The 14,661-nt window shown below is 36.5% G+C and overlaps 1 protein-coding gene across 5 annotated transcripts in view; it reads left to right on the top strand.

The window, feature by feature from the left end:
- Positions 1-14,661, top strand: part of Armc8 (armadillo repeat containing 8) — a 94,918-nt gene that overhangs the window by 11,563 nt on the left and 68,694 nt on the right. For 2 of the 5 annotated variants that reach the window (XM_013505764.1, XM_013505763.1), the window contains exon 1: positions 11,833-11,914. The exons of 2 other annotated variants lie outside the window; for them this stretch is intronic. Coding sequence is in view for 1 of the 3 variants with exons in the window: in XM_005406741.2 (XP_005406798.1) it covers positions 11,838-11,914 (77 nt within the window). In the remaining 2 variants the exon portion in view is untranslated. Of the gene's footprint in view, positions 1-11,832; positions 11,915-14,661 lie in introns of those variants that run through there. One more of the 5 variants, XM_005406741.2, reaches the window with a different exon arrangement.

Below are 14,661 nucleotides of genomic sequence, written 5' to 3'. Positions count from 1 at the left end.
GATTCCTGGTACCAAAAAAAAAATACATTTAATACATCTAACTTGCTGATGACTACACCTTAGCTTAGCCTAATTTAAACATGCTCAGAACACATTAGCCTACAATCAAGCAGAATCCCCTAACACAGAGCCTATTTTTAAATAATGTGCTCAATATCTTATACAATTTATTGAAGATATAGTCCACATGAAAAAGAAAAGGAATGGCTGGATGGGTAAAGTTAAAAGATCATAAACCAATAGCCAGGTGTGGTGGTGCATGCCTGTAATCCCAGCACTCGGGAGGCTGAGGCATGAAGATCGTTGCAAGTTTGAGACCAGCCTGGGCTACAAAGTGAGCTCAAGGCCAGCCTGAACTGCGCAGCAAGACCCTGTCTCAAAAAGATTTAAAAAAAAAAAAAAAAGATCATAAACCAAACCATGGTAAGTCAGGTGGCATTTGTATATATAAATATTACTTAACAATAACAAGGAATAAACTATGGATATGTGTAACAAAGCAGAAGAAGCTCAAGATAATTAGGAAGAGTGAAAGACCCAAACCAAAACAGTGAAATTGAACGATTCCATTTCTCTAAAAGTACAGAAAATGTAAAGTCATCTATAGTGAAAAGAAATTATTGATAGTGATCATGGCTGCCTGGGGCAGAAAGGGCATGAGGAAACTATTGGGGGGTAGACATACTTACCACCTTGATACTGACTCCCAGGGGTGCAGAGATGTGTCAAAACTCAATGAATTATCAATTTAAACATATGTGGTGCCTGGTGTGGTGCACATCTGTCATCCCAGCCTCTGGGAGGCTGAGGTAGGAGGATAGTAAGTTCCTGGCTCGCCTGGGCAACGTAGCAAGGGTGACTTTCCTGTCTCAAAATAAAAAATAAGGGGCGGGGATATAGCTCAGTGGCACAGCGCCTGCCTTGCAAGCACTAGGTCATGAGTTCGATTCCCAGTACCACCAAAAATAGATAAATAGATAAAATAAAATAAAAAAATAAAAGTAAGTAAAAAATAAATTAAAAAAATAGGGCTGGGAATTTAACTCAGTGGCACAGTGCCTGCCTGGCAAGTACAAAGTCGTGTGAATAAATAAATAGATAAAATAATAGATAAATAGATAAAATAAAATTATACAGTGTGTCATTTTTTATGGTGGTGTTTGTGAAATTAAAGCAGGTTGCATTCTGGGACTTTCAATTGCTGTAACTCAGCTGAACCGTGAAGTGGTGGTGTAGAAATTTTCCATTGTTAGTTGAGGCTACAGAAAAGCATGACTTTTGTTAATCTTCAGTTGAGAGAGCAAAGGTGCTGTATAATTCTGCCACAGTGTTAATCTCATGAGGAAAAAATGTGAAGATACAAATAGTTGCAAAAGTAGTCTGAGAGGTCCACTTGGGTCCTAAGAGGGCCAGAAGTTTACCAGAATAAAAAGAGCAAAACAAAAACCAAGATAAGTGGTACTTGAGCATTTTTTTTTTTTTCTATTTTTACTCCTTTTAGAGGCAAGTAGGAATTTTTGGATACATAGGAAGGGCACAGTAGCTGTCTGCCAGAGTAATGTTTGTCTTTGTTGGTAGTAGTATCCTTTTTCTTGCTAAGTTTAATGAAATGCTGTTGTCAAAGTATTGGTTTCTGGTATTCTGAATTGTGGCAGTTTTAATCTCACTAGGAACAAGTGCAAGTGCAGTAAGTATCCCCAGGCTTTAGTGAGTAATTGAGAATTTGTGACTGATCTGAGTGGTGCCTTTATTTGGTGTTTTAGAAAGTTATCATAGTGCAAAAGGGAGGGTGTTAGAGGCATTAGAAACTCATTTGATTTTATATTTTGTGTGTTGGGTAGGAAAGGGATCCTGGGGCTTCCATTAGACTGGCTTGTTAAGAGCTTTTTGTTGAGTGGTTCCAAGCCCTATAAGATTCAGACTTTTGTCTTATAATAGATGTTTCACAGTGCCTTCTTGACTGTCCTGAAGTGAAATTCATACATAAGTGAACTCTCCTCACATGTAATTTTTTAAATGTTGGCATAATATGCCAGCTATCATAAGGAGGAAAGAAAGCTAATTTATTGTATTATTTAAATGTATAAATACTCAGGTACTATTATAGCAGAAAACAAAAAGGTAGTGATATATTTGCACATGTGCATAGTTTGGCTGTGAATATGACAGCCACACTACAGACTAAAAGCATATTGTAATGCTTACTTAAATATAATAATTTTTTTTTATTTTAAAGACAGTAGTAAAAAGTAATAGGAACATAACATCACAGACATAAAACAAAGCAAGAACATTAAAAGTGATACAGGGTTTCAAAACAAAATGATAGGAATTAACAGTGGTTGTTATATTACATATTGTTATCTTCAACTATGTTGAGTTACCAGATGTAAGAATGGAGGATTGTTCAAACCATTAAAGAGAATAAAATAAAATTATTAAATAAAACATTAGAGATAATACAGAGTTTCACTAGACAAGATGGTAGGAATTCACCAATGGTTGTTCTATTGCATATTCTTGTCTTCAAATCAGTTGCTCAGATTGCCAGATATAAGCATGCAAAATTGGTCAAAATATAAAAAATTCTAAACATTAACTATTCCTTTCAGTATACCATCAGACATCAGCAGTACAGTTATCCCAGTTATTTTTCTATATACATATATATATCTAAATATATATATTTTGCCTTCCTTCTAGTAATAAGTTTTATGTGACTTTCTGAAATGGCGGAACTTTTGGTAAAGTTCTAGCAAGATGAAGTACAGCTTTTTCTTTATATGGGATCTACATTCTTGGAAAATTGATTGTACATTAAAGTGGTATGAAACCCATTTTGTAGAATGGAATTAGGTCCTAGGTCCAGATAAATTTTATATATATATATATGTTTGTTTTTTTAACTGTACATGACTGGGTTGTGGGCTTGTTGTCCCAGCACATAAAGCCTTGTCCAGTAGATATTAGTAGTACCATTTCTTGTGACAAACAAGATCACTTCACACATTTACAAACTATCCTAAGGAATGGTATTATGCCTGCTTAGAACTACATGGGGCTTTCTGAATGGTGTTTTTTCCTTATTATACCTCCCTTTCTCTCTTCCAATTCCTTCTTCCCTCTAGCTTATGACAGTGTATTTGTAGTAGTTAACTATAAACTAAAAACTACATTTTTCTTATATTGTGTATAACCTTATTATATGCTATATCTCCTTTGAAAGTTGTATTTACCACTTTTTGTTTAATCTTTCTTAGTTTGCGAAAATGTAAGCTCTACAGAGGTAGACTTTCTTTCTTTTTTTTTTTTTTTGCTCATTGCCTGTAATATTGCCTGTGTGGTTGTTTATCTTTGTTAACTGAATTAAAGAATACTGTGTCAGCATTGCTTTTTATTTCCAACTGTGTGCTAGCTATATCATCATAATACTAAATTGTGGGGCTGGGGATTTAGCTCAGCGGTACAGCGCCTGCCTGGCAAGCGCAAGGTTGTGAGTTTGATTCTTGGTACCGGAAAAAAAAAAACAAAAATACTAAATGCATTTTCCTTTCTAGATATACCTTATTGCCTTGTACGTCTCTTTTGTACTGTGTGTATGTGCTGTGCTCTCCACCCAGAGTCCTCCTTACCCTTTTTTCCTTCCTTTTTTCACCTGATAGATTAATACTTGTTTTTCAGGTTGGTCATTCTAACTGCCTAGTCATACCAGTTACCTTCCATCTTACCACTAACATCAGTTAATTTTATCATCAACTTTTTATTTTGTGTTTATTTTTATGGTTATACTTAATAGAACTTATTGTTGCTAGTTAACTTCCATCCCACCACTGATGTCAGTTAATTTTATCTGCAGTGTTTACTTTTTATGTTCACTTAAGTGATTATAATTATCACTTGTTACAAGTTACATCTTTAACTTTCTTACATGTCTGTTTCTTTTCTGTGCTGTGAACCTCTTGAGGGTTGGAAACTGTATCTTATCTTTCTATTCCCAGCACCTAAAGATACTCAGTGAAATTTTAGCCTCAAATAGGTTTAAAAACTAAATCTTTTATAGAGTTCAAACATCCTATTTTTGTGTTTGTAGTTCTTCCATTTTTCCCCAAACCAGGATATTATTTGACAGTAGTAAATGGGGAACATTATCAGTAGTTTTAATAGTTTGTGGACTAATTAACATATTAATTTTTTTATTTTAAGAAGAAAAAACCAATAAAATAATACAGAATTTCAAAATAAGATAATAGGAAATTAACAATGGTTATTACATTGCATATTATTATCTTCAAAGTAGTTGCCCAGTTTACAAAATTAGGCACGCAAACAATATAAGCACTAACTGTTCCTTTCAATGAACTAGACATACTAAATTTTTATTGTCAATCACTGGTTTAAAGATTGATTTCACATGGCTTCAGAATTCCCTATTGGGATTTGTAATATTTTCAGGTTTTGATTTCTAAAGATCAGATGAATAAATGTGAAACTAGATGTGCAAATGCTTTTATATTTTTGTTTTTTTGGTACTGGGAATCAAACTCACAACCTCGTACTTGCAGGTGCTGTGCCGCTGAGCTATATCCCTGGCCGTGCAAATGCTTTTAAACTGTAGCATACTAAACAAATCTATTCATTATTTAGTTTGTTCTTGAGAGTGATCTGCTGCTTAGTGAGAACAGGTATCTTTGTTTGATTAAGTTTTTACTACTAATAAAAACAACTGAGAGGGCATAATTCTGAAATTAAAAGGATACTTTCACAGTTTACATGTTATCTCATTGGAGCCATACGCTGACCTATGTGATAACATCACCACTTTATACTTGAAGAAACAGCCTCAATTTTTAATTTTTGTTTTATTTACTTATTTTGCAGTAGTGGGAGTTTTGAGCCCAGGGCTTCATACATTGTAGGCAAGTGCACTACCCCTGAGCTACAGTCTAGCCCTTCTCATTGAGTCAAGGCCTTGCTGAGTGGCCCAGGCTAGTCTGGAAGTCATGATCTTCCTGCCTTAGCTTCCTGAGTAGCTAGGATTACAGGTATGCACCATCACATCTGGCTTAAAATTTTATTCCTGCCCAGAGTTCTTCAGTGGTAAAACTAAGATTCAAACCCAAGTCTTCAAATGTAAATCATTCTTTCTATGTGGTGCCTATTTTAGAAATAAAGAACATATTTTTTAAAATACATAGAACAGGACTTTAACAAAATAAGTTTGATATTTTCTTACTAATCTTTTAAACAGCCATTCTTTATTGTTGAATAAACTTATAGATTCACCCTCAAATTTGAGTTGAACACCTATATCTCCTTACTTTTTAGTTAAATCCTATTCCTGTCATGTCTAGGACCTCTTAAAGCTTTTTTTCCCCCCAAAAGGCAGTGGCTTCACCTGGTAGTTTATTCAGAGGGGTAACAAGAGCCTATTCTGGCTTGCCGTTTCAGGACATCTGACCAGTTTTGTGAGCTATATCTTAGGTTTCCTCTTCTCTTTTATGCTACTGAAGGTAAATAAAAGTTAGGGTGATCATACAGCTCAGTTTGTCTTCAGCACTCTTGGTTTTTGTGTTATTCTATGACAGTTGTTAATCATGCCCTTTCTCACTCTTAAAATTACCTTTGTTTGGATGATAAATTCAAAATCCTACTAGTTATCTATTGCCCCAAAGCTTAGTTCCTTAAAATAATATTTATATCTCATTTTCTGTAAGTTAAGAATACAGGTGTGGATTAGCTGGTGCCTCTGGCTGAAGCTCTGTTAGAGGCTGCAGTCAGGGAGGAGCCACAGACCCATCTCAAGGCCAGTTCTGGGAGAATCTAATTCCAAACTTATTCACATGACTGTTGGCAGAATTTAGTTTCGTGCTATGCGGGCCTCTGCACAGGGCAGCACGTAACTAGACCACTAGCTTTGTTCATAGAGAAAGGGATGCATGGTGGGGAGGGCTCTGAAGTTTCTGAAATGACAGCTTGTCACCTCTGCTGCATTCAGTTTGCTAAAGGCTAGGTCCTGGTCCTCACTCAAGAGAAAGAACTGCGCAAGGGTATGAATAGCAAGAGATGAAGATCACTGGGAGCCATCTTAGAGGCTGCCTATCACAGTTACCTTAAAAGCAAAATTGCTTCGATACAATCCTTATCTGCAGTGTAATGCAGCTCCCTACTGGTGGCTGTTTTTGTGTTCCTGAAAAAGAGGAATTTGTTTCAGGCCTTCTCAATGATGGTTTTATTATAGCTTTGAATATGTGAAATGAGTTCAGAGCCAGGTTTTGAGAGCTTGCTGGCTCAGTTGTTTGAAGCCCTGTGCCAAAAGGTGCAGTTACAGGTCTGACTCTGGTTAACTTTGCTGTCGTTCATGGGCACAGCCTGTACCCTAAGCTCTACTGGCTGCTTGGCACATTCACTTTTTGTTAGGACAATGGCAGAATCACCATGTATGTAAGTCCTTTCTAGCTATTGGAAACTACAGAAAATAACTCAAAAGAGCATTAATGTTTTGAAGTGAGTGTCAGGCCACATCTTGAAAGGACAGAACATCAGAAACCCTCTTAACCCCTCACTTTTTCACCATGAGCAGGAGAAAAGAAGGAATCTCAGTACTTTCAGTATTTCTGGAGTAAACAATAAATGCCCCAATTAAACTGTCATCACACTGTTGTTGACAAGAATGAGGAAATAACCCGCCATCCCCTACTCCCCACACCCCACACATACACTCCCCACCATTCTCATTCCTCACTCCCACTCTGACTTGGTGATTAGCATGAAGCTTTTTATCTCGTGTACATGAACTGTAAGCCCAGGACTTCAGGGTTATTTCTCATGCCCATGTAGCTGTCTCCTTTTTCGTCAGATCTGTTGCCTTTCTCTGTTCCATTCGCTGGTCTTCCCTTGTACTCAGCCTCTTTGAACATTTCCTTCATCTTTTAGTTTATGATGAATTTAGACTTTCTGTTTAAAGATACTCTTTTCCAAGCTTTCTCCTCCTGTTTTCTCAGCTAATGGCTCCTTTTCCTCTTATAGCCCACATATCCCTCTGATAAGGGTAGGGTAGAGATCCTCCTTGCTCCCTAAAAACCCCATCTTTGAATTTCACTAGTTATACCTTGTTATAGTCATGTATAGGCCCCTTGATCATTTCCTCATTTCTTTAGGATTTTAGCTTTTAATTCATGGCAGTTCTTTCTAGTACTACTTCAGTGGTGATTTATAGAAACTTCATTATCTATATAAGTAGTTTTCTATCATTCTAAACTTCTCCATAATCATGTATTCCATCTTACCTTGAAATACTTTCTCCCATGGTCATTTCCTAGATCTTGACCATACCAAGACTAAAATATAACTCAGCTTCATAATCTTGTAATCTCAGCTTCAAGCATCCAGGCCAATACCTTCTCTCAAATCACTCCTCCTACGCTAGTGCCAGTAGTCCTTCAACCCCTCCATTACCTACAGTCTGTTCTACTACTTTTTCACTAGATGCCTCGTTATAATCACACCCTTGCATGTACTCTCAATTCATTTAACCTCTTCCTCTAGCATTTTCATCCTTGCTTGGTTAAATTCTAACTCTGGTTAAATCCAGATCTCTTATTCATGCCTGCTTCTGTGCATTTAAATGGAGCTGGAGAAAAGTAGTCCTACTTAAGGTCTCATTTTAATTCATAATTACAAACTTTAAGAGAATTTTTGGTGTTCCTTAGCATTATTGGTGCATTTTCCGAGCCTTGTCAGTGTATTATTCCTTTTTGTTCAACTTCTCTTACTTTTACTCTTAGAAAAGACAGACATAATCAGAAGAGAACTTCACAGGCTCTCACTAGCATATCCACTTAGTTGATTTCTTCTAGTGTTTGTACTTTCCATGTTCTTGATCAGCAAATCCCATTCCCTGCAGTTATTCCTGAACATTGTTCTGGATATTTTTCTACTCATGTAGCATCAGTTTTTCTTCTCCATTAAGGCATTTCCATCAACGTATAAACAGGTACGAACTTGTTATATCTTAAAAAATAAAACCTCTCTTGGCTGTACTTTCCCTGCAGCCCTCTTTTACTATGAAATTCCTTGAAAGAATTGTCTATATTTTATTTTTTCTACTTCCTGTTTTTCCATTCTGTCTTAAACTCCCTCCAGACAAGCTTTAGCCCTGCAATACTGCTGTTGGCAAGATCATTGATGTCCTTATGTTCCTAAATCCAGTGGTTGAGTCTTAGTTATTATCTTATACTAGAATTTGACGTAGTTGATTACTCCCCCCTTGAAGACTTCCTTGATTTCTGCCCACTACACTGGCGCTGAAGCATACTTCAGGCCTTTCACTATCCAGGGTCACTCCTTTAGTAAACTCATCCTGTTTATAAGCTGACAGTTTCTGAGTTATATCCAGCCCACAACTTTTTCCTAACTCTAGATTTAACATATCATTGCCAGCTTGGGATTATTGCTGGGGTGTTTAATAGTATTCTTAATCCTAACATGTCCAAAGTTGAACTGCTGATCTCCCTACTTAAATCTGCACCTCCCACAGTCTTCTACTAATTAACTGGCAACTCAACCCTTTTAGGTGCTCAGGCAAAAACATTAGTGTTACCCTTGGCTCCTCTCTTCTTTTATACCCTATGTCCTGTCTGACATCTTTTCCAATCTGGCTGTCATTCCAGACTTCTGTATTTATCTGGAGTCTGAATTAATCTTATTACCTCCATGGTGTTCTCCCTAGTCTAGGCTACCATCATCTCTGCATGTCTGCAGTAGTAACAGTCTGGTGACTTAAACAGCCTCTTACCTGGTCTCCTATTTCTTGTAGCTCCTATTTCTGCCTTTGCCTGCACATTTGTGTATTCTGAAAGTTGAACCCGAAATGATCCTTTAGTAATGAGTCAAATCATCAGATTGTGTCACTTTTTTCCCCAAAACTCTCTGATGGCTTCCCAACACATGCTATAAAAATCAAAATTCTTCTCTTCTCTCCTCTCTTTTCTTCTCTCTTTTTGTTTGTTCTTTTTTTTTTTTTTTTTTTAGACAGGGTCTCACTGTATTTTGGGCTGGCTATGAACTCACTCTGAAGCTCAGGCTAACCTGAACTCTCAGCAGTACTCCTGCTCCAGCCACCAAAGTGCTGGGATGACAGGTGTGTGCCACCACACCTGATTAAAAATCAAATCCTGAAAATGACCAACAAGCCTCTAACCAGTGCTGTTTAGTGTGAAAATAATGCAGAGCTGTGTATGTCATTTTAAGTTTTCTAGTAGCTGTACTACCAAAAGTAAACATGAAATTAAAGTTTTTTTTTTTTTTAACCTAAATGAAATTCAATTCTAGCCACATTTCAATTGCTAAAAAACCATCTGAGGCTAGTGGCTATCATAACTGGACAACATAACTCTTTACTGTCTGGACCTTGTTCTTTGACTTCATCTCCTGTGTTCTTCTTTGCTCATTCTGCTGTAGCTGTAATGGTCTCCTTGTTCTTTAATTATGAGAGAGTTCCCATTTCAGAGCCTCTGAATTTGTTATTTGCTTTGCCTGGAAAGCTCTGTGCCTAAACATCTGCATGGCGTGCTCCTTCATCTTTGGCTGTTTATTCAGATGTTACCCTTGTTAAAGGTGCTTTCTCTGACCAACCTATTTAATACCTGTACTAGTTGGCTTCTGCCTTTAGTTGTTACATTCCTGAACTGCATTCTAAAAGAAAAGAGAAAAGAAGAGAGTTGAGAGGAGAATGACCTGATTTGCAGAGGAAAGCAGTGCAACACAAAAATTGTCCCAGCCAGGCATGTGGTGCATATATGTAATTTCAGTACTCTGGGAGGCTGAGCCAAGAGGATGGCAAGTTTGAGCCCAGCGTGGGCAACTTAGACCGTGTCTAAAAATAAAAAAAGGACTGAGGATGTAGCCGAGTGTAAAGGCCCTGGATTCAATTCCCAGTAGCACAAAAAAATTTTTTTCTAGGTAGATAGACAAAAGCATGACTATGTTAGGTAAATGCACAGAATCTGAAGGTATATGTATTAAATCCAAATATAGTAAATCACTTTTTGGTTGTTTTAACTATATTGGGAGATAAGAGATGTTGAGCTGTAGGGAATAAAGATCATAAGAAGCCTTATTTATAAACCAAGAGAATGGGACAGATAATTATTAAGAGTCTAACTCTGATTCTGTTATTTTGAGGAAAACAGACCTCATTAGATGCTTATGCTTTGATGGCACCCACCATGTGCACAATAATTTTCATCATTTTCACTTATTTCCTCCCACTGTTTGGTCTTTGTAAATGGAGTTCATATTAAAAGCGATAGAGTATTTTAGTTGCCTATGAGAGTGTTTTGGTAGGAAGTTCAGAGTATGAAAATATGCATCACCTTTTGATAACTTAAGATCAAGAAACAGGTCTGTACAGTTCTTCAGAGTTATTTCTGGTGACTTAGAAGTTTAAGGGGCTGGGGATTTAGCTCAGTGGCACAGCGCCTACCTGGCAAGCGCAAGGTTGTGAGTTCGATTCCCAGTACCAGAAAAAAAAAAAAAGAAAGAAGAAAGAAGTTTAAGCTGATGCTGTGTCTTGGGAATTAGCTTTTTACTGATTCGGGCTCTGACTAAACTGAAAAGTTATTTCTTCCTCCCTATAATAATTTATTGCTAATGGGTGGCAGTATATGAGCCCATTCCATCAGAGTGAGGACGGGACAAAATTTTTTTCCTCTGGTTCTCTGATATAAAATCTTTGTTTTAAATAATGTTAAGTACTAAAAATTAAATGCAAAAAAGCATTACTTACCAAAATAAATAGTACAAGAAATAGCATATATTGTATTATGAGTAAAACTCATAATACAAATAAAAGGAGGTAAGTGTCCCTTACCCTCTACCTTTACCCAGTTCAGCCTTACCCAGTTCTGTTGGACCTGCAGACCATCCTGATTCTCAACTGTTTTCCTTCTGAGAGAGTGTGAAACTTCATTAATGTAGCTGTTGCTCACATCTACCTCCTAGCACTGAAGCTCCTGTCTGTCATTATGACTCCTCTTACACCTAGACTACCATGAAGTACTAACCCTTTTCTTTGGCTGAAAGACGGATTTTCTCTCCTTTAGTGTGTACTAAGCAGAAGTGACATTCCAGTCTATTTCACATGCATATGTGACATCCAGCAGTTAATGAAGAAACTTAGCTTGTTTCTTAGCACATATGCCCAGTTTTTTTTTTTTTTAATTGACAAAGCTTGCAGGGCTTACAAAAAGGTCCCACTGTCCAGTTGTTTTTACTGAGCACTGGATGTTTTCTTTCTTTCCTAAATTACTCTTTCTCATATTGTCACAAGCTTTTCCCAGAATGATTTACAAAAATGTAAGTTTTTTTTTTTTTTTTTTTTTCCGATACTGGGAACCGAACTCATGACCTTGTGCTTGCCAGGCAGGCACTGTGCCGCTGAGCTAAATCCCTAGCCCTACAAAAATGTAATTAATATTTTTCTCCATAAATCTTTTAAGTGAGCAGAATATAATTGTGTTGGTTTCTCAAATTCTTCTACCATTTTCATTTCCAAAAAATGGTAGTATTCTGTGGACTTTCTTATTTGTTTCAATTTTTTTTATTGATGTTCAGCGTTTTGGACTGAACATCACAGTTTTTGATTATTTTGACACTTGAGATAGAAAAAAATCACTTGCTTACATGTCCCATATAGTAAGAAGGCAAATAGTTATTTTATAGAACTCTTAATGCATCTTCCTTAAGTTAGATTATATAGCTGTTTGATGTTGTGGGTGATGCTGTGAATTTATGATTTGCATGGCTTCAGATGTCATAATTTTTCCCCCACTTTCTAGGAAGTAACAGCTAGCAGTCGCCACTATGTTGACAGGCTATTTGACCCTGATCCCCAGAAAGTTCTACAAGGTGTCATGTAAGTAGTATGTATTTAAGAGTCTATCAAAAAGTCTTGTTTGTTTTCATGTTTTAATCTGCCAAATATTATAATTCTGAAAATGCAGGGTTATAACTGTTTTTCGTAAATTGGCTTCTTTTTGAAAAGACTGCTTAGCATTCATAACTTCTATTTAATATTTTATTGTAAAGAGTCTGTTAGTAAATAACTGACATGATTGGCTTTATTTTTTTGTAGGATACTTGTTTTACTTTTTAAAGAATACTTTCTTTGGAGAATGTTTTTGCCTCTAATATTCACAAAAGCAAGAGAATAAAATCGATCTTTTATAATTGGAAAGTAGTGAGTGAATAGGTTAATAGGTTTTGTTTTGCTTTGTTTTTAAGTCACAAACTGTCACTCAGTCTCCTACTGATGTTTTAAGTATCAGAATTTAGAAAGCAATCATTACAAAATTTAAATAAACTCTTAGTAACCTAAATAACCCCCTTTTCTCCAAGATTCCCTCAGGTTTAATGAGAGGAAACAGTTCTAAGCAACACACTAGAGGTGATTATACTTTTAAGAAATAAAGTGAAACAGGCCTGCCACCAGTGCCGTATGCCTGTGATCCCAGCTACTCAGGAGGCTGAGGCAATAAGATTCCAAGCCAGCCTAGGAAATTTAGCAAGACTGTCTCAAAATAAAAAGGGCTGTGGTACAGCTCAGTGGTAGAGCACTTACCTAGCATGAGTGGGATCCTGGGTTCAAACCCCTGTACTGCCAAAACAAAACAAAAAATGAAGTGGGATAACTGGGATAAAATTTCAGCTGATTGAAAAATGAATTCTGTCTCCTTTTGAGGTTCAGTGTATGCTCTTAACACATTAGTTCTAAGGGAATAAGGTCTATTGTAAGGCTCCTGATGAATGTGGAAAATACACAGCACCTCTGCAGTCCCACTGTGTCCAAAGGAAGGATACAAGAAGGCTTAAACCAGGAGACAGCAGTGAAACTGAGACACAGATGAGTGAACCTCTTTCCATGTAACTTGTTAGTGTTATGAGCCAAATAGTACCTTTAGTTTAAATCTTGCTCAGCCGTGTCAACTACTAGGATGCTTTGTGTGTGAAGTTTTTTATGATAGCAGTTCATATTCAAAGATCCCATCCCACCAAAAAAGGCATTAGAGAGGGATGTCTGGGAAATAGGAATTTGTAAAGAAAAACAAGATAAGTATGTAGGGCTATTCAGAGTGAGCTGGAAGAGAAGGTAAGGAGCTGGTTGGGACCTACCTGAGGCGTTTTACACTTTATCTTTGCTTCTTCTGAGTTTACAGAAACTAGAGGACATAATATTTCATGTTTCTCTTTGCCTTTGACCATGTAACTGGAAGGCATTAACGATGATTTAATCAGCTCTTTTTAACACTAGTTTGATTATTACCAGGAAAACTGGAAATCAGTACAGACTTTCCCTGTACACAGAAATTAGTTGAGGGAATAGGTTTAATTTAATATTCCTCCTTAGGAACTCCTCAGTATCTCAGTATTATATAGATAATCCTAAATATCACACAGGACTCTTCAATAATAGTTTAGTTGAAAATAGCAGATGTAAGTGTTCAATAAATGAAAGAAATTATGTTAAACTTGTGTCTTGTATTCTGTCTGATATAAGTAGCCAGTTTCAGTGTTTCTTGCCACTTTTAGAAATTTTTAATTTACCAGAGAAGATGCTATCTTTTTAAAAGTTGTGCACATCTATAATCCTAACTACTTGGGAGGCTGAAGGAGGAGAATCGCAAGTTCCAGGCCAGCCTAGGCAATTTAGTAAGACCCTGTCTTAAAAAATAAAACGGACTGGGGATGTAGTGTTTATCTAAAATGTGTGATGCACTGTGTTTAATCTCAGTAAAACACACACACACACACACACACACACACACACACACACTGATTAAAGAACCTTGAAAAAGATTAAATTATAACAAAGCAACTAAGAGGTGTAGTTTGATAGCCTTAGTGCCTTTGGAAAAGTTATCAAGTCTTGGACACAACTGTCAGCTAGACAGACAAGGTTTTTTATGTGAAAAGTGGGTAGAGTAAAAGGTACATGGGCTTTGGAGTAAGACAACAATAGATTCAATCCTTGCTTGTTTTATTTTCTGTTGGGATCCTTTGCTTGTTGTGTACTGATCACTTGCTTTCCTTGAGCCTTCATTTCATCATCTTAAAGAGGGAGTTATTGCTCCTTTTCCTGTGTCTTTGTAAGAATTAAGTAAAAAAATTAGTATGTTACAGATACCCACTAGTTGGCAATAAGTGGTTACTTGTTATTAGCCCCAGTATAAAGTAACTTCAAAACTAGTGATTCTTTTGAAAGAATGAAAGGAACAGTTTAAAATTTCAAAACAATATGAACTGAAACAAAGAGGGAGAGGGGCAGAGAATAGAATTCCTGACTCAGTCAAGAGAATACAAATAATAATGTCCCAGTAATTTTGATCGCTGCTTATAATACTAAAATCTGTTCATATTTGAAAGGAACAGATCACCCAGTAGTTTTTCGCCTTATGTCAGGTAACAACTTGCATTATGGAAGTTTATGTAATTTGATTTTATAAGCTTCCTTTTTTTCTAGATAGAAATATTTGTTTTCTGAGTTAATTCTTTTTTGAACTACATCACTGTCTGAAAATTAATTGCAAATTAACTTTATTTTGGGTTTTTTGTTTGTTTGTTTGTTTTTTGTTTTTTGTCCGGTACCGGGAACCGAACTCATGA

This window comes from Chinchilla lanigera, unplaced genomic scaffold (assembly GCF_000276665.1).
Source record: "Chinchilla lanigera isolate Chin_1 unplaced genomic scaffold, ChiLan1.0 scaffold00100, whole genome shotgun sequence".
Taxonomy (NCBI): Eukaryota; Metazoa; Chordata; class Mammalia; order Rodentia; family Chinchillidae; genus Chinchilla; species Chinchilla lanigera.
Note: the sequence above shows the minus strand (reverse complement) of the source record. Positions and strands in the feature narration are given on the sequence as shown.